This window comes from Drosophila miranda (genome assembly GCF_003369915.1).
Source record: "Drosophila miranda strain MSH22 chromosome Y unlocalized genomic scaffold, D.miranda_PacBio2.1 Contig_Y2_pilon, whole genome shotgun sequence".
Classification (NCBI taxonomy): domain Eukaryota; kingdom Metazoa; phylum Arthropoda; class Insecta; order Diptera; family Drosophilidae; genus Drosophila; species Drosophila miranda.
The window spans coordinates 15656215-15680288 of NW_022881614.1; the positions used below are offsets into that span (position 1 = coordinate 15656215).

A 24074-nucleotide genomic window follows, 5' to 3' on the forward strand; every position below is an offset into this window, starting at 1 on the left:
ATTCGTTCCGATAATTATTATATGACAAGCTTAAATTCGAAACGGAATCGGAATCATGCAGGCCATCAGCCAGCCCAGCCAGCAGCTCCCAAGTTCACAGCGTTCTCGACGCAGCGGACCAGCAGGAGGGGGGCCTGCACACAGTTTTCAGTTTTCAGGCAGCGACACAGATCGTTAGTTTAATTAAAACAACATTTCATTTTAGAATGTAAACGGTTATCAGTTAATTTTATATTTAATGATTTTGGAAATGGTTTTGAGGGTAAATGTGACTTGCGAATACATTTCAGCGGCAAATGGATTTCCCTTTGGTTGAAGTTTGAGAATATTCCCAACGAGGAAATGGATCGATCTGATCTATCGTTTTCCGTTTTAAAGAGTATTCAGCATTCCGCATATTCAGGACAACTCTCTCGCCAGCAGCATCGTGCGGCGTGCACACAATGTAAATATAGAAGTTTCAAGGCGCTTCCTGTACGCACAAAACGGGCAAAGTTTTTAAAAAGTTGTTAAACAAGGGGGGAGGAAGCCAGTCAGTACGTTAAATGGCGATAAAGCAAAAATTAACTTGAACTTGGAATTGAAATTATTTGCTTTTTTCCGCATAAATGCAACTTTTTAACGAAAGCAACTCACGCACACACCAGACGAGAGACATCTCAAGGCAAAGAATGCCAAATAAATTGCATGCGAGATGTGTGAAAAGGGTTCGGGTTCGCCAAAACAGGTTTCGCTCATTAATAAGTGATTCAACATTTGGGTCAAGGTTTCAGTCAGGCCAGGCTAGACGAGACGACAGTGCTCAATCAGGTCTATACACAGTACGTAGTACGTACATATGTATGTTTGTTAATTTGCTGATGCTGCATCTTTCGCCGATGGCAGGCTATAAATAACCCAAGGACGGTTTATCGCATAGGTTACCTTTGCAAGCGGAGATGAGAAAGTGTTCCAGTCCCACCTGAACGATAGGTGGCCAGGGCTGAGGGCGACGCGCCATCTAGCGGAAGTGCAGGGAGGCTCGATGGTGTATGAGGACATCGGGGGAGCTGGAGCCGTCACTGGGGATATAAGGAAGAGAATAGGATTAGTTATATGTATTAGTAAGGGAAAAAGGGATAAATAGGAGTGAAAATATTAGAAAACGTGGATTGGATTATAGAAATCGTGGAGCGTGGACGGAGTAACGTCGAAATTGGAAATTTTGTGCTTAAAACAGAAAGTTTGAAGTGAGTACAGAAAAGGCGGGCGATAAAATAGGTTGTAATGCAGAAAATTTTACAAACAGCCGGCAAGGAATATAGCCACCAGAACCGGGCCAGAAGGTTTCCTGGAGAGGGACACTGGAGTTCGAGAAAGTCGACTGCAGAGAAGAAGACTGCCCAACGGAACCTGAGTGAGTTCGTTCCAGTTGCGCGTGTGTGAGCCAAGTAGCGCGGGACGTTTGAAGGGGGAGGGTGAAAGAGGACGATTTAGCTGCCAGGGCGATTCTAGCCACACCGCACGATCGTTGCATCGCCTTCCAGTGCGTGCCACACGTTTGGTCTCATTCACCAAGTAAAAACCCCGAAACCCTATTCACACACACACACACGCGCACACGAATACTCGGACCTATATAAATTTAGGGCTGACCGGCCACGGCCAGCAATCGCCCACGTCGTTTGAATTTAAAGAAAAAAAACATAATCCGCACTCCAAACACCGTTCCACATTAAATGTTATTTTGTTCCGTGTGTTGTCCTTTATTTAGTAATTAGTATTAGCTTAAACCGTTTAACGTACATTAAAAAAAAAATGTAAAAACACCAACACCTTTCACGAACCTAAATCTGCGATCAGCTGTTCAGTGCCAGAAGATTAACCCTTAATGGGTGACGCGGGGGTCCATCAGTCCACCGTATTTGGTCGAGCGATTTGTGAAAAAAATATTGTTTATTGTTTATGTCCCGGGGACCCTTAACAAGAGCTCTTGGTAGGTTAAGTCTCCGTAGGGGCCCGAGTTAAATTAACTCCCGTAAAACTGGATCCAGTCAACTACACATATTCCATTACGTATGGGTGAGGGTATCCCTGTTGGTTGAACGAAATTTCAGCAGTTATTTCCTTGTTTGCCTTTGATGCATTAAATTTAAAATAGAGGGAGGACGCGTGGCGTAAGCCATGGATTAGGCCAGCCGTTACCGTTCCAGCAGAGGGTGGCCAAAATGAACGTTGTGTTTGGTCACAGGTAGGGCGGGCGCGCGAAGTGATAACACCCAAGCTTCAACCACTTGATAGCCGTCTGTTTATGATTTTCTTTGTTGTTGTTAGGTTGTTGTTAGTTTTGATGTCCCGAGAAGTAGTATGTCTCCTTTTTTGTCTACATTTGGCGGGCAAGGGGAACTACCCAGCCCTGGGGTCGACAGCTAGCCGGCATTGCCCTCTGGGAAACAAGCCAAGTGTAACAAATGGCGCCCAAGATTATTTTCGAATTCGCATGCATCTGGACTGACGCAGGTTCGGGTGGTATTACAAGAAATGTCACTCGGGCTGGTAAAGGCAGATGAGGGGAATGAAAAAAAATAATAAATTTAGTGGAGAAGACGACAGCTCGCGAAGTGCAGTTTAGCTGTCCCGGCAGAAGTCGCTGCTGCAGGCTTAAGGTGAGCGTAAAGCTGGTCCTTAATGGCGCGGGGTGATTGATGCTAGGGATGGATAGACGGAGGCAGTTAACGGATATATAAAATTTGTGATAGGGACTTACGAATTACAGTTGAACATTTTGTCGCTATTCGATGTCGCAAGTGAACGTAAGTCACTGCCGTTCAACAAAAAAATGGACAGGGAGTTTGCGACGGACACATTGCCTGGTGGACTGTGATATCGAATAAATCTGTGATGGAATGTGATATTGGAATAAGTTAGAGTAAGTCATGTAGGTAAATGTTCATTGTAGTTTCGCACCTGTTTGTTTAAAACAAAGCCGCTTTCGTGTTTTTGAACCTGTTGTCTGTCTGCCGAGAGGTGGTGAGGAGTAGGTGGCCCGGGAGTCGTAAAGACAACCCGCGATGCATCTGTTGTCATGGCAGATCGGTATGATGTCCTTAGTGTATTTTGTCCTTAGTGACTTTGGAAAAGGCTTTAATGCCAAGTTCGCGCGCAAATTCATCCGATGCCGGGTAGTGAAGCCAGTAGGAGAGAACGCGTATGCTCTGGAGGACCTTAACGGCCGTCCCATAGGAGTGTACCACGCCAAAGACCTGAGAATGTAGTGAGGTGTGGGTGTGGCCTACGTTGGGCGCGGCAGAAGAATGCAGGGCACGCCGGCGTGTGCTCAATAGTGTTCCGGAATCCGGTGGGCATGCCCACGCGTATGTTGTCCCTCCTGGGACTGACGACATACTCGTGGTGGTGTTCCAGTCCCACCTGAACGATAGGTGGCCAGGGCTGAGGGCGACGCGCCATCTAGCGGAAGTCCAGGGAGGCTCGATGGTGTATGGGGACATCGGGGGGAGCTGGAGCCGTCACTGGGGATATAAGGAAGAGAATAGGATTAGTTATATGTATTAGTAAGGGAAAAAGGGATAAATAGGAGTGAAAATATTAGAAAACGTGGATTGGATTATAGAAATCGTGGAGCGTGGACGGAGTAACGTCGAAATTGGAAATTTTGTGCTTAAAACAGAAAGTTTGAAGTGAGTACAGAAAAGGCGGGCGATAAAATAGGTTGTAATGCAGAAAATTTTACAAACAGCCGGCAAGGAATATAGCCACCAGAACCGGGCCAGAAGGTTTCCTGGAGAGGGACACTGGAGTTCGAGAAAGTCGACTGCAGAGAAGAAGACTGCCCAACGGAACCTGAGTGAGTTCGTTCCAGTTGCGGGTGTGTGAGCCAAGTAGCGCGGGACGTGTGAAGGGGAGGGTGAAAGAGGACGATTTAGCTGCCAGGGCGATTCTAGCCACACCGCACGATCGTTGCATCGCCTTCCAGTGCGTGCCACACGTTTGGTCTCATTCACCAAGTAAAAACCCCGAAACCCTATTCACACACACACACGCGCACACGAATACTCGGACCTATATAAATTTAGGGCTGACCGGCCACGGCCAGCAATCGCCCACGTCGTTTGAATTTAAAGAAAAAAAACATAATCCGCACTCCAAACACCGTTCCACATTAAATGTTATTTTGTTCCGTGTGTTGTCCTTTATTTAGTAATTAGTATTAGCTTAAACCGTTTAACGTACATTGAAAAAAAATATGTAAAAACACCAACACCTTTCACGAACCTAAATCTGCGATCAGCTGTTCAGTGCCAGAAGATTAACCCTTAGTGGGTGACGCGGGGGTCCCATCAGTCCACCGTATTTGGTCGAGCGATTTGTGAAAAAAATATTGTTTATTGTTTATGTGCCGGGGACCCTTAACAAGAGCTCTTGGTAGGTTAAGTCTCCGTAGGGGCCCGAGTTAAATTAACTCCCGTAAAACTGGATCCAGTCAACTACACATATTCCATTACGTATGGGTGAGGGTATCCCTGTTGGTTGAACGAAATTTCAGCAGTTATTTCCTTGTTTGCCTTTGTGTCGAACGTTTTGGTGTTTCTTAGTGGTTAGTGATAATTTTGAGTATAGCTATTTATTAATGAGAAAGATAAAATTGTCAATTTACGATTATTAAAGCTTGGATATATATTGAAGCATGATGCATTAAATTTAAAATAGAGGGAGGACGCGTGGCGTAAGCCATGGATTAGGCCAGCCGTTACCGTTCCAGCAGAGGGTGGCCAAAATGAACGTTGTGTTTGGTCACAGGTAGGGCGGGCGCGCGAAGTGATAACACCCAAGCTTCACCCACTTGATAGCCGTCTGTTTATGATTTTCTTTGTTGTTGTTAGGTTGTTGTTAGTTTTGATGTCCCGAGAAGTAGTATGTCTCCTTTTTTGTCTACATTTGGCGGGCAAGGGGAACTACCCAGCCCTGGGGTCGACAGCTAGCCGGCATTGCCCTCTGGGAAACAAGCCAAGTGTAACAAATGGCGCCCAATTTATTTTCGAATTCGCATGCATCTGGACTGACGCAGGTTCGGGTGGTATTACAACAAATGTCACTCGGGCTGGTAAAGGCAGATGCGGGGAATGAAAAAAAAAAAAAATAAATGTTGTGGAGAAGACGACAGCTCGCGAAGTGCAGTTTAGCTGTCCCGGCAGAAGTCGCTGCTGCAGGCTTAAGGTGAGCGTAAAGCTGGTCCTTAATGGCGCGGGGTGATTGATGCTAGGGATGGATAGACGGAGGCAGTTAACGGATATATAAAATATGTGATAGGGACTTACGAATTACAGTTGAACATTTTGTCGCTATTCGATGTCGCAAGTGAACGTAAGTCACTGCCGTTCAACAAAAAAATGGACAGGGAGTTTGCGACGGACACATTGCCTGGTGGACTGTGATATCGAATAAATCTGTGATGGAATGTGATATTGGAATAAGTTAGAGTAAGTCATGTAGGTAAATGTTCATTGTAGTTTCGCACCTGTTTGTTTAAAACAAAGCCGCTTTCGTGTTTTTGAACCTGTTGTCTGTCTGCCGAGAGGTGGTGAGGAGTAGGTGGCCCGGGAGTCGTAAAGACAACCCTCGATGCATCTGTTGTCATGGCAGATCGGTAAGATGGATGACAGGAACAAATCACAAGCAAAGTGAGCTCATGCACCGTGAGGCTTCTCGTTTATCGGCCATCGCTTAGAGCGATGACTAGAGTAGATGACAGGCCACACAAAGGTGGTGTTCGTAATTGTAGGATATCCGTAGGGCGACTGTCAAGTGGAGCGCAGAAACTGGAGCGGTTGCTGGTCCCGGCTAGTCACGTGTCCCCCTCTTAATGAATCTTGTAAGAAGAAGAAGAACTGTTAGGAATTTTTGTTGTTAGGTTTTGTGTTGTGTTGAATGTGTTTGAGTGTCTTAGGTGTCGATCGAATATACATGTATGTTATTATTTATTTATTCAAATATCTAATTGCATATATCTCGTTAACGGCGCTGGTTGGCGCAATATTTATATCGGTATTTATTTATTTATTTATCGGAGTATTTATTGGTCCGAAGCGTGGTGTTATTTATTCTTACTAGTTATTTCTTTGGGTATTTATTTCTTTATTTATATATATTATCTTAGTTTAGGAGTTTCCCTTTTTTTTTTTTTTGTAATATTGGTGTTGCTCGGTGCAGATGCCACAAGAAGGGGTAGTCGACAGTATCATACGCGATCACGCGTAAACAAAACAGTGGACCAGATAGGAGAAGTGTCAGGGGCGATTTTTGATCAAGATCGGGAGGACATTGGAGCTGTGGGTGGGTTGCCAAGAACACCGGTCCAGGCCAGGTCAGAAGAATGGCCAATGTCCGATCCTACACCCACGCTTGCTTCCGAACTGGCATCAGCAGTCAACGTATCGTTGGCTCAGGCTCATGCGACACACAGGGCAGCGAACACTGACTCGATTAGTCGGGAGTTGCAGGGGGAGGGGCGTAAGGGGGTTATCGAGATGATGCACCAACTCAACGAGGTACTCCAGCCGGTTAGACAGCTGCAGCAGCAGAAGGAACCGCAGCGGGAGGAGGTTCACCACGAGCAGGAGTATCGAGGAGCAATCCCGAAAAGGAAGCCGTCTAGCACGACTGATGCGCCGATTCCGCCACCAAAACCATTTTTGGCTCGCTCGAGGCGAGGTGGTATTGGTCCTGAACCGTCTTCAGGAGGAGGACCGACCGCATCCAGTGAGCAGCATCAACGGGGAGGGCATCAAGCGCGAAATTGGCGAAACCCGATAGCACTCAGACACTCGGGTCAGGGTCGTGGCGAGGGTAGGAGAGCTGGTGGGATTCCTCGAGAAGATCCGCATCCAAATCCCCCGGGTTATAGACCTTGGCCACGGTGGGGCCGAGTCGAAAAATGGGACGTGACGTTCGACGGAGACAGCAACAAAATGACAGTCGAGGATTTTGTGTTCCGAATTGAATTCCTACAAGCCCAATGCCGCTGTCCGTGGGATGAAGTTCTAAAGGGATTTCATCACCTGATTACAGGAAACGCGCGGGAATGGTACTGGCAGTACATCCGTGATCATGGCGGTGGTGTTTGGCAGGTTGGAGATGCCACCACCTGAAAAGGAGATGGTAAAAATCGTCAAAAAGGCACTCACAGATGAGATAGCGAGTTTCGTCTACGGCTTACGGGTTTATTCCTTAGACCAACTGCGGGATGAGTGCGTGGAAATAGAGGCACATCTGAAGAGGAAGGCTCGATCTTCGTGGCGAGGAGCACCCAAAGCCACAAACTATGGTCGCGGGCCGAATGCGAACGTCAGCGAGGTCGCGCAGGATCGGTCGATTGGCGATGAAGAGGCAGAGGTCATTGAGGAAGCGCAAGTGACACAGCGTGTTCCACAGAAGTTGATTTGCTGGAACTGCGGGCAGACCGATCATGGCTTTAGGGACTGTATGGCATCGGAGAGGTGAATTTTCTGCTACCGGTGTGGAAAGCCCGATGCATATTGTCCAACCTGTCCGAATTGCGCGGGAAACGTGAAGAGGGGTGCGATCCAAGCAGGCGAATCACGCTCACAGAAGGGGCCTGCGCAGAGAAAGTAGAAGAAAATAAAAATGAATCAGATAGACGTAAATTGCATGCTAGGTTAAGGAACTTATCATATGAAGAGCGCTTAAGAAATTATTTAGAAACCAGAAATAGAATATTTTCTGAACTACGAGTGGATGGTATGCGAGCAGTGTCGGTGCGGGTGAGAAAGGCGAGATCCCGTTTTAAGCAAAGGCGAGCTATGAGGAGGCAGGTGATTGCTTCAGTAAAGCGTTGGTGCAAGAAAGACCCGAGAGTTTTCGCAGAAATCTCGATAATGAGCGAGTCCGTGCGAGGCCTGTTGGATTCAGGCGCTACACACAGCATGCTAGGGTGTAATGGTCAGGAATTCCTGGAGAAGCTGGGCGTGGAGGCTCGTCGATATTCTTCTATAGTGAAGGTAGCGAATGGGGAAGATCGCGCAATCGTTGGCCGAGTAGAATTACCGGTGAAATACAAGGGAGAGGTAAAAAGATTAACGTTTTTCGTATGCCCTTTCTTGGAACAGGAAATTTACTTGGGGGTAGACTTTTGGCGGGTATTCTCATTGGCTCCTGAGGTGATGGGAGAAGGTCCAGTAGGGGCATCTCACAGATTAGTGGAAGAAGTGCTGGCTGATCAAGTCGCTCACTATGTGGAAGGCCCGGAGAAGGAGATAGTGCAGGAAGAATGGGAGTTGTCAGAAGAGCAAAGGGCAGCCTTGGATCAGGTGAAGGCAGAGTTTCTGACTTTCGAAGCCGTAGGCCTGGGGAGGACGTCGAGAGAGACTCACAAAATTCAGTTGGTGGAGAAGGCCGAGCCTGTGAAGGATCGACATTACCCACTGTCGCCAGCAATGCAGGAAGTGGTGTGTGGTGAGGTGGACAAAATGTTGGCTTTGGGAGTCATCGAGTAAAGTGATAGTCCGTGGAGCAACCGTACCACCGTGGTGCGAAGGCCGGGCAAAAATCGTTTCTGCCTCGATGCCCGAAAGCTCAACAAAGTAACCATCAAGGACGCTTACCCACTTCCTAGCATCGAGGGGATCTTGTCGCGTCTCGATCAGACGATATATATCTCCAGCGTCGACTTAAAATTCGCTTTTTGGCAAATCGAGCTGGACGAGCAGAGTCGACCATATACGGCGTTCACGGGGCCGGGACGGCCTCTATACCAGTTCCGTATGATGCCCTTTGGCCTCTGAAACGCCGCACAACGCCTATGTAGACTGGTCGATAAGGTGATTCCGGTTGAGATGCGTTCAAACGTCTATGCGTATCTCGACGACTTGCTGATTATAGCTGAGGACTTCCAAACGCACGTGAAGATTCTGCGACAGGTTGCCGAGCGTCTACGAGAAGCAAATTTAACGATAGGGCTGAGCAAATCTAATTTTTGCTATAAAAACATTAAATACCTGGGATTTATAGTGGGAGGAGGAGCGCTGAAGATGGATCCGGATCGTGTGTCGGCCATTTTGCGCATTCCCGAGCCGCGATCTGTTCGAGAATTGCGTAGTTTCCTGGGAACTGCGGGCTGGTACCGGCGCTTTATGAAAAACTATGCTGAGATGGCCGGTCCGCTCACAGACGCCCTGAAAAAGTCGGGAAATGGAAAGTTTAAATTGACGGAGGAGGCAAAACGAGCCATGGGGGAGCTAAAAGCTGCACTCACCTCGGCACCAGTCCTGGTACACGCGGATTTCAAGCGGCACTTCTACATACAGTGCGACGCCTCACATTATGGAGTAGGAGCCGTACTCTTCCAAAGGGATGACGAGCAGAACGAGAGGCCCATAGCGGTTTTCTCTGCCAAACTGAATTGCCACCAAAAAAATTACTCGGTGACAGAGAAGGAGTGTCTGGCAGCCCTCATGGCGATCCTTAAGTTCCGTCCGTACGTAGAGCTTATGCCGTTTACAGTCATAACTGACCACGCCAGTCTCAAATGGCTCATGACCATGAAGAACCTGGATGGTCGCTTAGCTCGTTGGTCCCTTCAACTGCAGGCCTTCGATTTCGGCATAGAACACCGGAAAGGAGCGGACAATGTAGTGGCAGATACATTGTCACGCAGTATTGAAGAGCTGGAGGTGGATCCGAGTAGTATCCTGGGTTTTGAAACGGTGGAGTTTGAATCTGGAGAATATCAGAAGTTAAGGAAGGAAATAACAGAGAACCAAGACCGCTTACCTGATCTCCAGATTGTTGACGGCATGATATTCAAGCGCATGCGCTTTGAACGATTGGATGATCAACTGGAGGGCGCCGTCTGGAAATTGTGGGTTCCGAGTTCGCTGACGGCCGCGTTGATAGACAAAGCACATTCGGAAGAGAAGACAGCGCACGGAGGAATCGCGAAAACCTTGCACTTATTGCGTAGGCAGTTTTACTGGCCGAACATGGCGATAGAGGTGCGGGATTATATCCGACGGTGCACCGTGTGCAAGGAGTCGAAAGCGCCGAATTATCGGATGCAGGTCGGGATGGGGCAAGAAGTGGTCACTGAGCGCCCGTTCCAAAAACTTTATATTGATTTTTTGGGCAAATATTCGCGGTCAAAGAACGGTCAGGCGTGGATATTTATTGTAGTTGACCAGTTCTCTAAGTTCACATTCCTAAAGACCATGACCAAGGCCACAGCAAAGGAAGTTGTAAGATTCCTCGTTCACGAGGTGTTTTACAAGTTTGGAGTGCCGGAGATGATTCACTCGGACAATGGGGCTCAGTTCGTCTCGAAAACTTTTAAGGAGATGACCGATGCATTCGGAGTCACTCATATGAGGACGCCAGTGTATTCTCCGCAGAGTAACGCAGCCGAGCGCGTGAATCGCACAGTACTCAGCGCGATTCGGGCGTATCTGGAAGACGATCACCGGGACTGGGATGTGCATCTGCCGGAGATAGAACTGGCTATTAGGAACTCGGTTCACGAGGCAACAGGCGTAACACCATTCTTTGCAGTCTTCGGGCAGCAAATGTATTTGCATGGGTCATGCTACAAGCTGGCAAAGCGACTGCGGTCGATCGGCGAGCATGACATATCGCTGCTGGAGGGTCAGGACAAGCGACAACTCATCCAAGAGAGGATTCGCGCTAGTTTACATCAGGCATACGAGCGTAGTAGGGTAAGATACAACCAGCGAGCTCGGGTGTTTTACGCGAGGCCGGGACAAGAGGTATTCCGCCGAAATTTTGTCCTTAGTGACTTTGGAAAAGGCTTTAATGCCAAGTTCGCGCGCAAATTCATCCGATGCCGGGTAGTGAAGCCAGTAGGAGAGAACGCGTATGCTCTGGAGGACCTTAACGGCCGTCCCATAGGAGTGTACCACGCCAAAGACCTGAGAATGTAGTGAGGTGTGGGTGTGGCCTACGTTGGGCGCGGCAGAAGAATGCAGGGCACGCCGGCGTGTGCTCAATAGTGTTCCGGAATCCGGTGGGCATGCCCACGCGTATGTTGTCCCTCCTGGGACTGACGACATACTCGTGGTGGTGTTCCAGTCCCACCTGAACGATAGGTGGCCAGGGCTGAGGGCGACGCGCCATCTAGCGGAAGTCCAGGGAGGCTCGATGGTGTATGGGGACATCGGGGGGAGCTGGAGCCGTCACTGGGGATATAAGGAAGAGAATAGGATTAGTTATATGTATTAGTAAGGGAAAAAGGGATAAATAGGAGTGAAAATATTAGAAAACGTGGATTGGATTATAGAAATCGTGGAGCGTGGACGGAGTAACGTCGAAATTGGAAATTTTGTGCTTAAAACAGAAAGTTTGAAGTGAGTACAGAAAAGGCGGGCGATAAAATAGGTTGTAATGCAGAAAATTTTACAAACAGCCGGCAAGGAATATAGCCACCAGAACCGGGCCAGAAGGTTTCCTGGAGAGGGACACTGGAGTTCGAGAAAGTCGACTGCAGAGAAGAAGACTGCCCAACGGAACCTGAGTGAGTTCGTTCCAGTTGCGGGTGTGTGAGACAAGTAGCGCGGGACGTGTGAAGGGGAGGGTGAAAGAGGACGATTTAGCTGCCAGGGCGATTCTAGCCACACCGCACGATCGTTGCATCGCCTTCCAGTGCGTGCCACACGTTTGGTCTCATTCACCAAGTAAAAACCCCGAAACCCTATTCACACACACACACGCGCACACGAATACTCGGACCTATATAAATTTAGGGCTGACCGGCCACGGCCAGCAATCGCCCACGTCGTTTGAATTTAAAGAAAAAAAACATAATCCGCACTCCAAACACCGTTCCACATTAAATGTTATTTTGTTCCGTGTGTTGTCCTTTATTTAGTAATTAGTATTAGCTTAAACCGTTTAACGTACATTGAAAAAAAATATGTAAAAACACCAACACCTTTCACGAACCTAAATCTGCGATCAGCTGTTCAGTGCCAGAAGATTAACCCTTAGTGGGTGACGCGGGGGTCCCATCAGTCCACCGTATTTGGTCGAGCGATTTGTGAAAAAAATATTGTTTATTGTTTATGTGCCGGGGACCCTTAACAAGAGCTCTTGGTAGGTTAAGTCTCCGTAGGGGCCCGAGTTAAATTAACTCCCGTAAAACTGGATCCAGTCAACTACACATATTCCATTACGTATGGGTGAGGGTATCCCTGTTGGTTGAACGAAATTTCAGCAGTTATTTCCTTGTTTGCCTTTGTGTCGAACGTTTTGGTGTTTCTTAGTGGTTAGTGATAATTTTGAGTATAGCTATTTATTAATGAGAAAGATAAAATTGTCAATTTACGATTATTAAAGCTTGGATATATATTGAAGCATGATGCATTAAATTTAAAATAGAGGGAGGACGCGTGGCGTAAGCCATGGATTAGGCCAGCCGTTACCGTTCCAGCAGAGGGTGGCCAAAATGAACGTTGTGTTTGGTCACAGGTAGGGCGGGCGCGCGAAGTGATAACACCCAAGCTTCACCCACTTGATAGCCGTCTGTTTATGATTTTCTTTGTTGTTGGTTGGATGTTGTTAGTTTTGATGTCCCGAGAAGTAGTATGTCTCCTTTTTTGTCTACATTTGGCGGGCAAGGGGAACTACCCAGCCCTGGGGTCGACAGCTAGCCGGCATTGCCCTCTGGGAAACAAGCCAAGTGTAACAAAAGTATCCGCTTTTGCAGATGCCGCTGAAGTCCAAATGCACCACTGGACGTGTGTGTCCGCTGCATGTCAGCGGGATTTGTCGCAAGTTATTGGCAGCCATTTGTTAATTAAATTCCTCTTCGGTTTGATTCGTTTCGCGGTAATAATACTCTTCGTTCTTACACTTGAAGGAGCGCAATTGGCAATAATAGGGTTTATTGTCTAATGAGAATTGTTAGGAAACTTGGCTCTTCGGGTTGCCTTTGTACTTCGGGTTGTTGCTTATTTAATATTTTTCACTGTCTTCGCATGCTTTTAATTCAATTTACAATATACATGGCCTTGGCGGCTGCTCTGCGGTGCTGATGTAGCTCGTGCGGTGTCGCGTAACTGACGGAAGCTGAGCTGAGCACTTTGCTTTGTTAACAATATCGTAAATACAATTTTAATATCATAGGAGAAATTACGCGATGCCACCAGATTGTTTTGTTCCAGACAGTGTACGGTCTGACCCTTAGAAATATACCTCACAGTTTCAAAATATACCGTAAATATACTGACAATCTACGCGTAAAAAATACTGGAAAGTACTATGATAAATAAATAAAATATATTTACAAATAGTTAGAATCGTAATTGCCACATACATACAAGATTTTAGACAAAATCCAATAAAAGAAAGTTTTTAAAACAACCCAGTCAAGTAGAAAATTGATTTCTTAATCGAATAAAATGATGCGGGCAGAGCTGAAAGATCTATCTAGCTAGTATTATTCCATGGAATATCAAAATCGAGAAATATGGTTTCCAATCCTCGATGGAGAACGATTAGCCCATTGCAAGCCAAGGGGGTAATTTAATATTCCACCGAAAATATAAAAAAAATATATTAATTTTAGCGCAATTCAGGTGAAAGATATCGTGGTTTTTTTAAGTTCAGAGGAAAGTTGGCATGAATCTACAAGGAGAATTTACAATCGTGGGCTAAGTTCGGTTTGTCATCATACGAGACGTTCACAGTTGTCATCCCTAAACGTCAAAACAGTAAAATTTTCATTCGAGGAATTGGGATCGATCGGCTGAGAATATGTCTGCTATTCTAAACCACGCAATTCGTCGCCAATTCGGCGCTACTGCGGCCCGGAACATGTCTGGAACTGCTGCCGTGGCCGGCGAGCACTCGGGTAAATATCCTACCATTGTCCCAAACACCAAATTTCGCAATGTTTGTGGGGTTAAGGTTATGTAATTTGGCTGTTAGGCAAGACGATCGATTTGGGCTCTCCTTAAACATTTGCGACTCCTTTCAGGTGGCTACAAGGTCTGGAAGCGTCTCTCCTTCTTCGTGGCCGTTCCGGCCGTTGGCCTGTGCATGCTCAATGCCTATCTGAAGCACCAGGAGGAGCACGACCATCCTCGCCAGGAGTTCGTCAAGTACGACTACTTGCGTCGTCGCGAGAAGCGTTTCCCCTGGGGCGAGGGCAACAAGAGCCTGTTCCACAACCCCCATGTCAACCCGTTGCCCGATGGCTATGAGCACTAAATGGACGCCCGCTTAGTCGCGATTCCGTTGGGGGTGAAGTGAAGGATGGACTTTTTTTGGGTTCTTGCTGGACGGGCGCATGCACACATTCTGATGCTGTGGGAGACTTGTATTTAATGTTAATCTAAATTGAACTCAAGGCGGAAATACACACACACATAAACATAAACAAGCTACCAATACAAACACTGCGGTTGGATCCTTGAATAAAGAACTAAAACAACGCAACGCTCCTCCAGGACAAAGTCGATGCGGTTCGTTTAATAAGTACGCTATAATTAAGTTTTTATGTGTAATGTTAAATTATTGCCTATAATTTTTCGATGAATTCCCGTTTTTGATCAGCAGACGTCCCTTTTTGGCAGGAGCTACAGGAGGACTCTTCCTAGTCGCAGCAGCCTGTTGTCTGGAGTTCTGCGAATTTTCGGGTTGATCTTTTACGAGATCTGAAATCCGTGCCAGTCGTGTACGTTTGGGAAAAACAAGGGCTTCAGTGTCCGCGTCTGGCTTCTCCTTTGGTGGATTCACTTTGCGTTTTTTCACAGGTGGCGGCGGGGACGACGAATCATCGCGCAGCAGTTCTTGCAGCAAATATTTCTGCTCTTCCTCGTCGAGATCAGCGCAATTTACAAGGATATCTGGGTCCGCATCACTCTGGTTCGAAACCCTGTCGCCATCATTCTGATACATGTCCATGTCCAGAACATGCTCATCCTCGATGTGTTTCTGCAGGCGATCTGAGCTCAGGAAGATCAAGTCGCAAAATTCGCAGGCAAATCTCTCGCCCTCCTTGTGCGTTGTCATGTGCTTCTCCACCGCACCGATATCATTTTCTTTTCATTGCACAACGTATTTCTTTTCATCTTTTCATCGTATATTCTCTCCCCCCATCTGTCCAGGCACCTGCGCATGCACAAGCAGGATGCGGGGGCCTCGTTTGTCTGCAGCATCTGCAAGGAGTCGCACCAGAGCTTTAACAGTCTCATAGAGCACTCGGTCCGCCATGCGAACGTGTGCGAGCTCTCGTGGCGATGGAGCAGGGCTCGCCGCGTGAACGCCTTGTCACAGACGCTACAGGCGAAGGGTTTTTCGCCGGTGTGGATAAATTTGTGCTTCTGCAGATCGTACTTGGAGAAGAAGGCCTTGTTGCAGTCGCCGCACTGGAAGCTGCGGGCGCGTGTATGGTTCAGGCGATGGATCTCTAGCAGCTGCAGAAGGGGGAAGGAGCGCTCGCAGTCAGGACAGGAGAAGACATTGGTTGCCACGAGAGCAGCGTCCTTAGTGGCATCTTCACTTGGGTGGGGTATAGCAGTATTTGGACCTATAATTTCCGCGACAATTGCCACATTGCCGTCTCGACCACGTTTGATCTGGGTCGTGGCCAGTTCGGGCTCCGCAGCAACGATGGCGCCCTTATTCAATATCCGAACGGAGGGCTTATTCAGAACCTTCGGTTTGATTGGCAACTTCTTCTGCACAGGTGGCGATGGAACCTCCGGTAGTGGTGCTGGTGCCGATATTTGTTCATCCAGTTCATTGGCCATATCCTCCATCATATTCTGCACATCGTCCATCGAGAGCTCCTGGTTATTCTCCACCTTCATCTGATACGACTTGTAAATCGAAGGGGCGGCTGTGCCGGCCAGCTTTTTAGCCAACGAACTGGTCTCCAAGACCTGGACATCTTCAATGATCACAGTCTTTGAATTGGCCAGGGTGTTTAGCAATTTCTTGGGCTGTCGTTCGGGGATTGTCTTTACGACCGCAGGTGTCTTCGTCGGAGGACGTGGTTTTGCCAGCGGTGCCGGAAGAATTCCTGTCAATGGAAACTGCCGGAGAGCTGTCTCACCTCGCTTGCACATCTGCATAAAGCGGTAGCTGTGCTCGAACAGCAAGTGGCAGTCCAGGCAAATATAGCTGGGCATTTGATCATCGGCGCTCACCTGTAAAAATAAAAAGACAACCTACATTTAAATCTACAGCGTTTTTTACCTGAAAAAACTTATTTGAATAAAACGATACATCAACTAATATCGAATGTTCCACTATCGATTTGTTCGTTGCTCGATACATCGATCATTACTTAAATCCATCCCTACTTTGGCGGCAAGTGCACACACACACACACACACAGCCAAAACACATCTCGATAGTTCGTAAGCGGCGCCGGAGCACGCTTAACCTCCGTTAATTAATTGATTAAACGCGGCTAAGCCATAAAAGGATATTTGGCCATTTCCCAGTGCAAATTCAATTGTTAGTGCAAATCATCGAAATATAAAACAAACGAAAAACAGCTGTTGGTTTCGCGGTAGTGTTGAATTTAGATACAAATAAACAAAATCAAAGAGCCGAACCTGACTGACGGGCCTCTTTTGGGTACGAAAGAAGGGCGCAACCATGATGCAATTATACAAGGTGGTCTCGTCGGGAGCCGAAGTTCGTTCGTGTTGTCCCTTATCGTCAGTGCATGCTTGCTTGTTGATGATGAAGGTTGTTCACGGACGAATTTTTTTATATATTCTTAACCCTTAAGTCCCGACAACAACAAAATTATAAAAAGCATATAAAAAAACTACCATAGAATTAGAAGTAATCTTTATATATTATGTAAAAGAACATTTTAATATAACTAAAAATGTTGAAGAAAAATTATTAATGGCTGCATAAAATTTAAATATTAATATATCAGTAAAATCATTTTATTTTAAAATTGTAAAACCCACGGGCCTGTTAAGGGTTAATCAACATCAACATATACCGTCTCTCTCACACTCACTATACAATGTGCCCTTCACTCGCACTTATTGCTAGCATACGTTAAGGGACTAACTTTTGCCGACGTCCCTTAACGACGATCATAATTGCCATGTCTAACTTAGTTGGCCGCCTGAGACTAAGTGAGCGTGAGGGTGTATATGTATGCATGTGAGTGGGACTGCAGCTGGCCGAGAGCCAGCGGTGCGTCTGCCTGAAACTTTAGTGGGCCCGCATAACTTTTAGCAAACATTTTTGATTTGAGTACCTGCCACTAACTAAGCAGGGGCACAGCACAGGCACAAAAGCAGTCACAAGCAGCCAGCATACGCACACACACACACACCACATGCTCTGCTCTGCTCTAAAAGTTGCCATTGGCATTGCCATTGCTGGGGCCATATGCCCCCATCGTCCGGGGCACAAAACCACGCATTGAACTATGAAAATCAGGAAACTTTGCAGACGGAAATTTCCAGCAATGCATTTGAACCAAAAATATAAAAAACAGAGAAGAGATGACTTACCGCACCGCTCGCCATCGCCATCACCATTGAAGTTGGAGTTTCCCAGAAGGAGCCACAATTTCAGTTGCAATTTACAGAACCGGCACATTTACAACAACGACGAAACTTCAAAATACCGCAAGAATCAAAACGAACAGCTGTCAAAGTGCGCGGTTCAGAAGACTAGTGTTGTAGTAGGGCCAAAAACAGCTGATTGCAGCCAGGGTGCACGATAACCGCCGTTGTAAATTTAAAAATGTAAGTTCTTGCAAATAATGCTAGTAAAACACATCAGTTAATATTCAGTTGCGGTGTCAATTCAAATGCCTCGTTTGAATTGGAGGACACATCCAGCGTCTTCTGGGATGGCTGAGTGCTCATCAGCATATTGGCCGTGAGCAGGTGAAACCAACGGAAGCCTTTACTGATGAAATAGAGCTTAAGCGGACTTGGTCCTCCTGTGTGTCAACATCAGGTCCAGAGCAAAGGTGCAATGTAGGTAGTAAACGGCAGTTGCGTACAGCGCCACCGTGGCATTGTCCCGGCAGCAGATATAGTGCCATGCCAGTTCGCCCCCTGACTCTTCAGGTACAGCAGCTTGTTGCCGTGCAGCGCCAGATACATGTGAACAAAGATGGTGACTAGATGCAGGGTGCAAAAGAGTCCGCTGAAGGCGGACTCCAGCTGCATTGTCGGCTTCTCGGCATAGAACATCCCGATGATGGCCAGCAGGCAGATGATGGAGGAGCCGCCGTAGGAATCGCACAGCAGGAATATGTGCGGTATGCCTTCGTCCTGGAAGCAACGCCAGTGAATGTAGCAGCAGCAAAAGCTCAGCACCAGTTCGAGCACCTTGAACAGCAGCCACACGGGCTTCTTTGAACGCATCTTCTGACCCCCTTCCCCCACGTGCAATGAAACAGAAGATTCTATCGGGACAGGACAAAGCAGCACATAGTACATTCAGATACATTAAAATCGAGATCTACAGACCTACTGCGATCTACTGCATTAGCTAGAGCAATACTAACAATACACATATGTAAATGGCGGCCTCTCTACTTGCGCCAGTACTGGGTGAATCTGTGGATCTGCTCGACGAGTGCCGGCATAACTGCCGTAATGGATATGTCCAGCAAACTTTGGAGATGCTGAACGGCCTCCTCGTCGGTGAGGCCCAGCTGGAGGTTCTCCTCCACCTTCTTGACCGCCTTGTCCGGCTCGAGGGCAATATCCGGCACCGTGGCATCTACCATCAGCGAAAAGAGATTGAGCATGACGTTGGCATGCCTTCGCAGATGCAAGTACGCAGTATAGCACTGCTTTCGGAACTCATGATGATGATCGGAACTGACACCGCCCATGGCCTCGACCATTTCCTTGCTCAGCTTCATGGGCGGCGGCATGGGCTTGGGATCGCGTTCCAGAATGTAGCCGAAATCGATGTGGAATAGCTTGCCATTGGTGGTCAGCAGAAGGTTGTCCAAATGCTGATCACCCACACCTACAGACAGATCGAAAGCGTAAGCGGAATGCAGCTGAATGGGGAGAACATGTAGAAAATCTTACCCAACAAGAAGGTGATGACACAATAACCGGCACAGCTCTTGATGTAGGTGTCCATGACCTCCGCAGATATGCCGTAGGTACCATTGTCGCAGGGATTGTGTCGCCGAAAGAAGTTGTGGATGCTGCCCTCGCGGGCCAGAACCTCCGCCACGGTGCACGACTCGACGTACTGGAGGAAGCCGTGCTTGGAGCTGGTGGCCAGCACCTTGTACGGAGTGAGCTTGAGGAGTGAGCTTGTCCATCAGCGTTATCATCTGCAGAATGCCGTGATCATCGCCGTGCTTGAAAATGGCCACATACTCGTGTTGGGCAATCGATGTCACGAACGTGAGTCTGTCCAAGAAATAAAAGAATGCATTTTAGCCAGCGATTCTATGTATCTAGGGAAGCCGCCTCTTACTTGGCCGGCATTAGGGCGCTCTTGAAGAGGGAGGTGCGCATGGGCACAATCTTTGTGATGTAGATCTCTGGGTCCAAGGGAAAATAATATCGGCTCAAAGTTGGTAAAGTTCATATTGAACATGTCCTGCTCGGCGAGCAGCTTCTGGAATTTCTCCGTCTTCTTGTTGCGATTCCCAGGCTCCTTGGCCACCTGTTTAGCCAGCTTCACCAGCTCATCGATGAAGCGACGCTGCTTCCGCAGATTATTGAAGATGCCCCTCAGGTTGAAGTTGCCTTGAATATTAGAAAACATTTCCCCAATTATATTGGGGTTATCCCCTGAACTGATGGATCTGATGGATCACCTACCATTTTCCAGCACCTTGAGGAACATCTTCAGAACCATGGCGTACATGTCGTGGGCGCGCTCGTCCTGCTTCCGGACCGATTCCATCTCCTCCACCTCGATGGACAAGTACCAGTAGAAGTAGTTGGCCAGCGTGGAATTGCTGCAGGCGCGCTGGATGAGGAATGTGCAGAGATTACTTGGCACGCTGCCAAAGCTGATGCCCTCGCCCAGCATCAGAGTGTTGGAATTTGAGTCGGAGACAAGCGAGGCGGCATTTGCATCGCCCCGGGCTGGCGTAACCGGAGTTGGAGTACTGGCCTTGCTGGGCCCCGGGGCCGATGCCAGTCCCAGTCCCACTGCCAGTCCTTGCACCGAACTGCTAGACGGACCAGCGCCCAAGCCAGGACTGATTGAGATATCACCCTTGATGGCGGCCAGTGCGCTTGCGGCCCGCTGATTGGCGGGTATAACCGAAGAGTGGAGGGCACTGCTAGTGCCACTCAGATCCGAGATGGTGCTCTGGTCCATTAGAGAGCCGTTCTCGTCCAGCATGGACCATGCCACATCCCGCTCGGGGAAAATGCAGCTGTGCAGATGGACAATGTTGCGGGGATCCTCGTAATTGAGGGCCAGCACCAGCTGCAGCAGATACAGCAGCAGATCCTCGTCGGGTGCTTGGGCCAGACGACTGATGGCATACTTTCGCACCTGCGGGTGCGTGAAAGTTGGACTTAGCAGCTCGAGGGCAACCTCCACGTCCATTGGGGCCCAATTAGCCAGCATCCAGAGGGCCTGCATAACCTCATCCTCCAGTTTCCAGTTGATGCACTTGAGGAACTTTGTGAGGGCCTTCTTGTGCGACGACAGATAGAAGCGAAACTTCCACAGCAGATCCTGTTCCACGCTGGTCAGCACATAAGTGGGCGGACAACGATACACGATCGTGTGCAGTTGGTCGCGAATGCTGAGATTCAAGGGAGGATTCCAATGTAAATGCATGAAAGGATTGCTGCATATTCATCTCAAATACCTGGCTGTAGGCTTGGCGTCCCGATCCGAGATGCCAGAACGCTCCGAGCGTGCCAATCGATGGTGCTTCAGTTCAACCAGATTTTCCTGAGCAAAAGAAGATAAAACAATAAGGGGTATGCATCGATTGGGGGTTACTCCACACTGACCATTTGAATCTCCGAGTCGGGAACGGAGACAAGCTTGGGTTTGGCTGGCAATTTATACTTGATGTCGCCCTCCGGCTCAAAGTAAACCACGGAATACTGCAAAATAAACCCAACGAGGGGGAACGTTGTGAGTTGCTGCGGACACCGCAACTCTACAGTTATACCCGATACTTAGTCAGTATGGCCCTCCCCCGGCAGACGCCGCTAATATTAAACGACACGACAAAGAGTGCGTGCGAGAGAGACAATACATCAGTCTGAGCGTGAGGTCGGGCGCTGCGTAGCCAGTGCAAATTGATTTGTTCCTTTTGGGTATAAAAATGATCCGATCTGATCCAGATTCAGCAGTCTGATAGATATGGTCATTATCTATGATTCTGCGTTTTTAGTTTTCTCGAATCTGCAATATTGTGGATGCAACAGATTTTCGTCCTTTGTGGGGGCGGAAGGGGGTGGGGCGAAATTCTGAGATATACGTTTTATAGTGAGATCTAACAGAAGTGCGGATACCAAATTTGGTTACTCTAGCCTTAATAGTCTCTGAGATTTGTGGATGCCCCAGATTTTCGTCCTTTGCGGGCGCGGAAGGGGGTGTGGCGAAATTTGGACACGAAACGGTCAAGGTCCGATATCACAGGAGTGTGGATACCAAATTTGGTTGCTCTGGCTCTTATAGGTTCTGAGACCATGAAACCTGTGTGTTAGAGAGAGACAGAGCGAGAAAGAATGAAATTGTTTTCTTGATTCTGGCTATAATAATTATACGATCTGGTTGACATTTTACACTCTAGAACATATAGTCATCCTCTACGATTCTGCGTTTTTGGTTTTATCGTATCTTTAAAAATGTGGATGCCACAGATTTTCGTCCTTTTTGGGGGCAGAAGTGGGCGGGGCGAAGTTTTGAAATATTTTTGTAGCAGTGACATATCACAGAAGTCTGGATCCAAAACATCGTTGCTCTAGCTCTTATAGTCTTTGAGCACTAGGCGCTGAAGGGGACGGACAGACGGACAGACAGACATGGCTCAATCGACTCGGCTATTGATGCTGATCAAGAATATATATACTTCTGGACGTTACACACATCCACTTTTACCACAAATCTAATATACCCCAATACTCATTTTGAGTATCGGGTATAAAAATTAAGCTTTTCAATGCTGGAAGATGGCGATTACCACTCACATTGTACATGTCGTCCACAATAGCGGCGGGAAACTCAATCATCAGGAACATGTAGTCGGACATGCGCTTCTCCCGCTCATTGATCACCTCGATCTCTCGGAATGTGAGACGATCCAGCCAGTCCACCTTCTGCACCTGTCCGTTGCGATGTTTTTTGGCCAATTTTCCGAGGCGCTGCATCTGCGACTTGGACGATTCCTTGCCTTTACCGGGGGTCTTGTTGGGAAAACTGCCATCGCCCTCTACGCCCAGCCAGACGCGCAAGTCGTACATGCCCTGTCGGAACATGCCATCCTTGCCGAATACAGAGATCGCTGTGCCGCCAATGACGGTAGTCTGGCCGGCGCCCGAGCAGTCCAGGATGGTCAGCACCAGCATGGCATTGCGGGGCAAGTCGGAGAACTGCAGGGGCAGCGACACCCACTCGTTCCAGCTACAGCGTTTGCCAAACGCCTTGTAGGAGCTGTAGACGGGCAGGCAGTAGGGCCGTCCATTGTTGTAGACCTGCAGGCGTACCTGGAACGATGGATACTCCTCCGAGTACAGGCCCGAAAAGCGCAGAATGGGATCCTCGAGCAGTTTCTCGTAGTCTGGCTGCCGTTTCTTACCCTCCAACGTCCCACTGAAAAGATAATAGAGAATGATTTCGCGATTTTTCCAGGTCCCGGGCATGCCACTCCCTTTCAGCTTACACTTTGATTTGCACGCGCTCGTGCAGTGCGCTGCTGTGTATGTAGCGAAAGTTATCATCGGGCTGATCCATTTTCCAGATGCTTAATTGTAAATTTTCATTTAAATATGCGTAACTTCCGCAGAGCAGCAACAACTATAAATTCACCCACAACAGAAAACCGCTGGCTCCGCTATGAACTAGTTCCGTTGCACCGCCGAACTGGTTCTGCGGCGCGCGTGTTTTGTCAGCTGTGGTTGCGTTTACGTTTAGTTTGTTTAATTTTCAATTTTAAGCTCGATCTGCGATGGCCACAAACGCCACAATAGAGCTGGCGCTGGACCGCGTGGACTGGTGTGCCCTGGCCGAGCGGCAGGACGTCTTGCTGCGCGTCAATACACCCGGAGAAGTTGTCATGCCGGAGGCAGGCTTCATGCGCGGCCACGGCACGTTCGTAGAGGATGAGAACATCAAGGCCTCTGTGCGCGTGATCGAGGTGCAGCAGAAGCGCTGGCGCGTGGACACAAATTCACGCCTGGACTCCATACTGCTGCTGTCATCGGGTAATTTGCCCGGCGGAGAGCTGAGACGGCGCTCCGCAGAGAATGAGCAGATGATGCGACGCTATCTGGACGAAGGCGATCTCATTTCCGCCGAAGTTCAAGTAAGTATCCCAGCAGTTATGTTGGTCCTCTTCATCGGACCTTATTGAATTCCTCTTCAGAATATCTTCGAGGAGGGCACGCTTTCGCTGTACACCCGAAGTTTGAAGTACGGCAAACTGTCCCAAGGCGTACTCGTCAAGGTCTTCCCCGCGCTGGTCAAGCGTCGCAAGATGCACTTCCACAATCTGCCCTGTGGAGCGTCCGTGATCTTGGGCAACAACGGCTACATCTGGATATCGCCCCCCAAAAGTCAGGATCAGGAGGGCGGCGAGGGTGGCTTTGCCCAGAATCTGGGAGAAGCGGTGCCACGAAACGAGCGCGAAGTGATAGTCCGCCTGCGCAACTGCATCCTGGCCCTAGCAAAATGCAAACTGTTGCTCTACGACACCAGCATACAGTATGCCTACGACGAGTCGCTCAAGTACGAGGCCCACGAACTGCTCCAACAAAACGTCATATACGATATCGGCGAGCAGACGCAGGCTCGTCTGCGGGATGGAGATGAATAGCCCCGAATAAACGAACAATTCGAAATATTCCTCCAAACTCCGTTTTTTAACTATTTTGGACAGGGTGGCA

At 48.2% G+C, this 24074-nt stretch overlaps 4 protein-coding genes, 1 long non-coding RNA gene and 1 pseudogene across 5 annotated transcripts; 2 read left to right on the forward strand and 4 right to left on the reverse strand.

The window, feature by feature from the left end:
• Positions 1-7937: 7937 nt before the first annotated feature.
• LOC117193324 lies at positions 7938-8164 on the reverse strand. Its single transcript, XR_004474572.1, has 2 exons — positions 8133-8164; positions 7938-8004 (listed from the first exon to the last, which is right to left on the reverse strand). It is a non-coding gene; the product is annotated as an uncharacterized LOC117193324 (long non-coding RNA).
• Positions 8165-13727: 5563 nt separating this feature from the next.
• On the forward strand, positions 13728-14457 carry LOC117193087 (cytochrome c oxidase subunit 6A, mitochondrial-like). The gene is made up of 2 exons (XM_033397814.1): positions 13728-13873; positions 14000-14457. Exons 1-2 carry the CDS (start codon positions 13777-13779, stop codon positions 14230-14232), a joined length of 330 nt encoding a protein of 109 aa, XP_033253705.1. The 5' UTR covers positions 13728-13776; the 3' UTR covers positions 14233-14457.
• Positions 14458-14466: 9 nt separating this feature from the next.
• LOC117193084 (zinc finger and SCAN domain-containing protein 5C-like) lies at positions 14467-17911 on the reverse strand. The gene is made up of 2 exons (XM_033397809.1): positions 17517-17911; positions 14467-16175 (listed from the first exon to the last, which is right to left on the reverse strand). The coding sequence occupies exons 1-2, from the start codon at positions 17541-17543 to the stop codon at positions 15033-15035; spliced, it is 1170 nt and encodes a 389-aa protein (XP_033253700.1). The 5' UTR covers positions 17544-17911; the 3' UTR covers positions 14467-15032.
• Positions 17787-18383, reverse strand: LOC117193106. Its single transcript, XM_033397828.1, has 2 exons — positions 18077-18383; positions 17787-17953 (listed from the first exon to the last, which is right to left on the reverse strand). The coding sequence occupies exons 1-2, from the start codon at positions 18381-18383 to the stop codon at positions 17787-17789; spliced, it is 474 nt and encodes a 157-aa protein (XP_033253719.1).
• A 39-nt stretch (positions 18384-18422) lies between these two features.
• On the reverse strand, positions 18423-23020 carry LOC117193083 (annotated as a pseudogene).
• Positions 23021-23056: 36 nt separating this feature from the next.
• On the forward strand, positions 23057-24041 carry LOC117193085 (exosome complex component RRP4-like). Its single transcript, XM_033397810.1, has 2 exons — positions 23057-23494; positions 23555-24041. Exons 1-2 carry the CDS (start codon positions 23138-23140, stop codon positions 24002-24004), a joined length of 807 nt encoding a protein of 268 aa, XP_033253701.1. The 5' UTR covers positions 23057-23137; the 3' UTR covers positions 24005-24041.
• The last annotated feature ends 33 nt before the right edge of the window (positions 24042-24074 follow it).

Coding starts and splice junctions, on each gene's coding strand:
- LOC117193087 (XM_033397814.1), top strand. CDS start 13,777: ATGTCTGCTATTCTAAACCACGCAATTCGTCGCCAATTCGGCGCTACT. Junction 13,874..13,999: donor CGTGGCCGGCGAGCACTCGG/GTAAATATCCTA, acceptor GACTCCTTTCAG/GTGGCTACAAGGTCTGGAAG.
- LOC117193084 (XM_033397809.1), bottom strand. CDS start 17,543: ATGGTGATGGCGATGGCGAGCGGTGCG. Junction 16,176..17,516: donor TGGCGATGGCGAGCGGTGCG/GTAAGTCATCTC, acceptor TTATTTTTACAG/GTGAGCGCCGATGATCAAAT.
- LOC117193106 (XM_033397828.1), bottom strand. CDS start 18,383: ATGCGTTCAAAGAAGCCCGTGTGGCTGCTGTTCAAGGTGCTCGAACTG. Junction 17,954..18,076: donor CAAGCTGCTGTACCTGAAGA/GTCAGGGGGCGA, acceptor GTTGACACACAG/GAGGACCAAGTCCGCTTAAG.
- LOC117193085 (XM_033397810.1), top strand. CDS start 23,138: ATGGCCACAAACGCCACAATAGAGCTGGCGCTGGACCGCGTGGACTGG. Junction 23,495..23,554: donor TCATTTCCGCCGAAGTTCAA/GTAAGTATCCCA, acceptor ATTCCTCTTCAG/AATATCTTCGAGGAGGGCAC.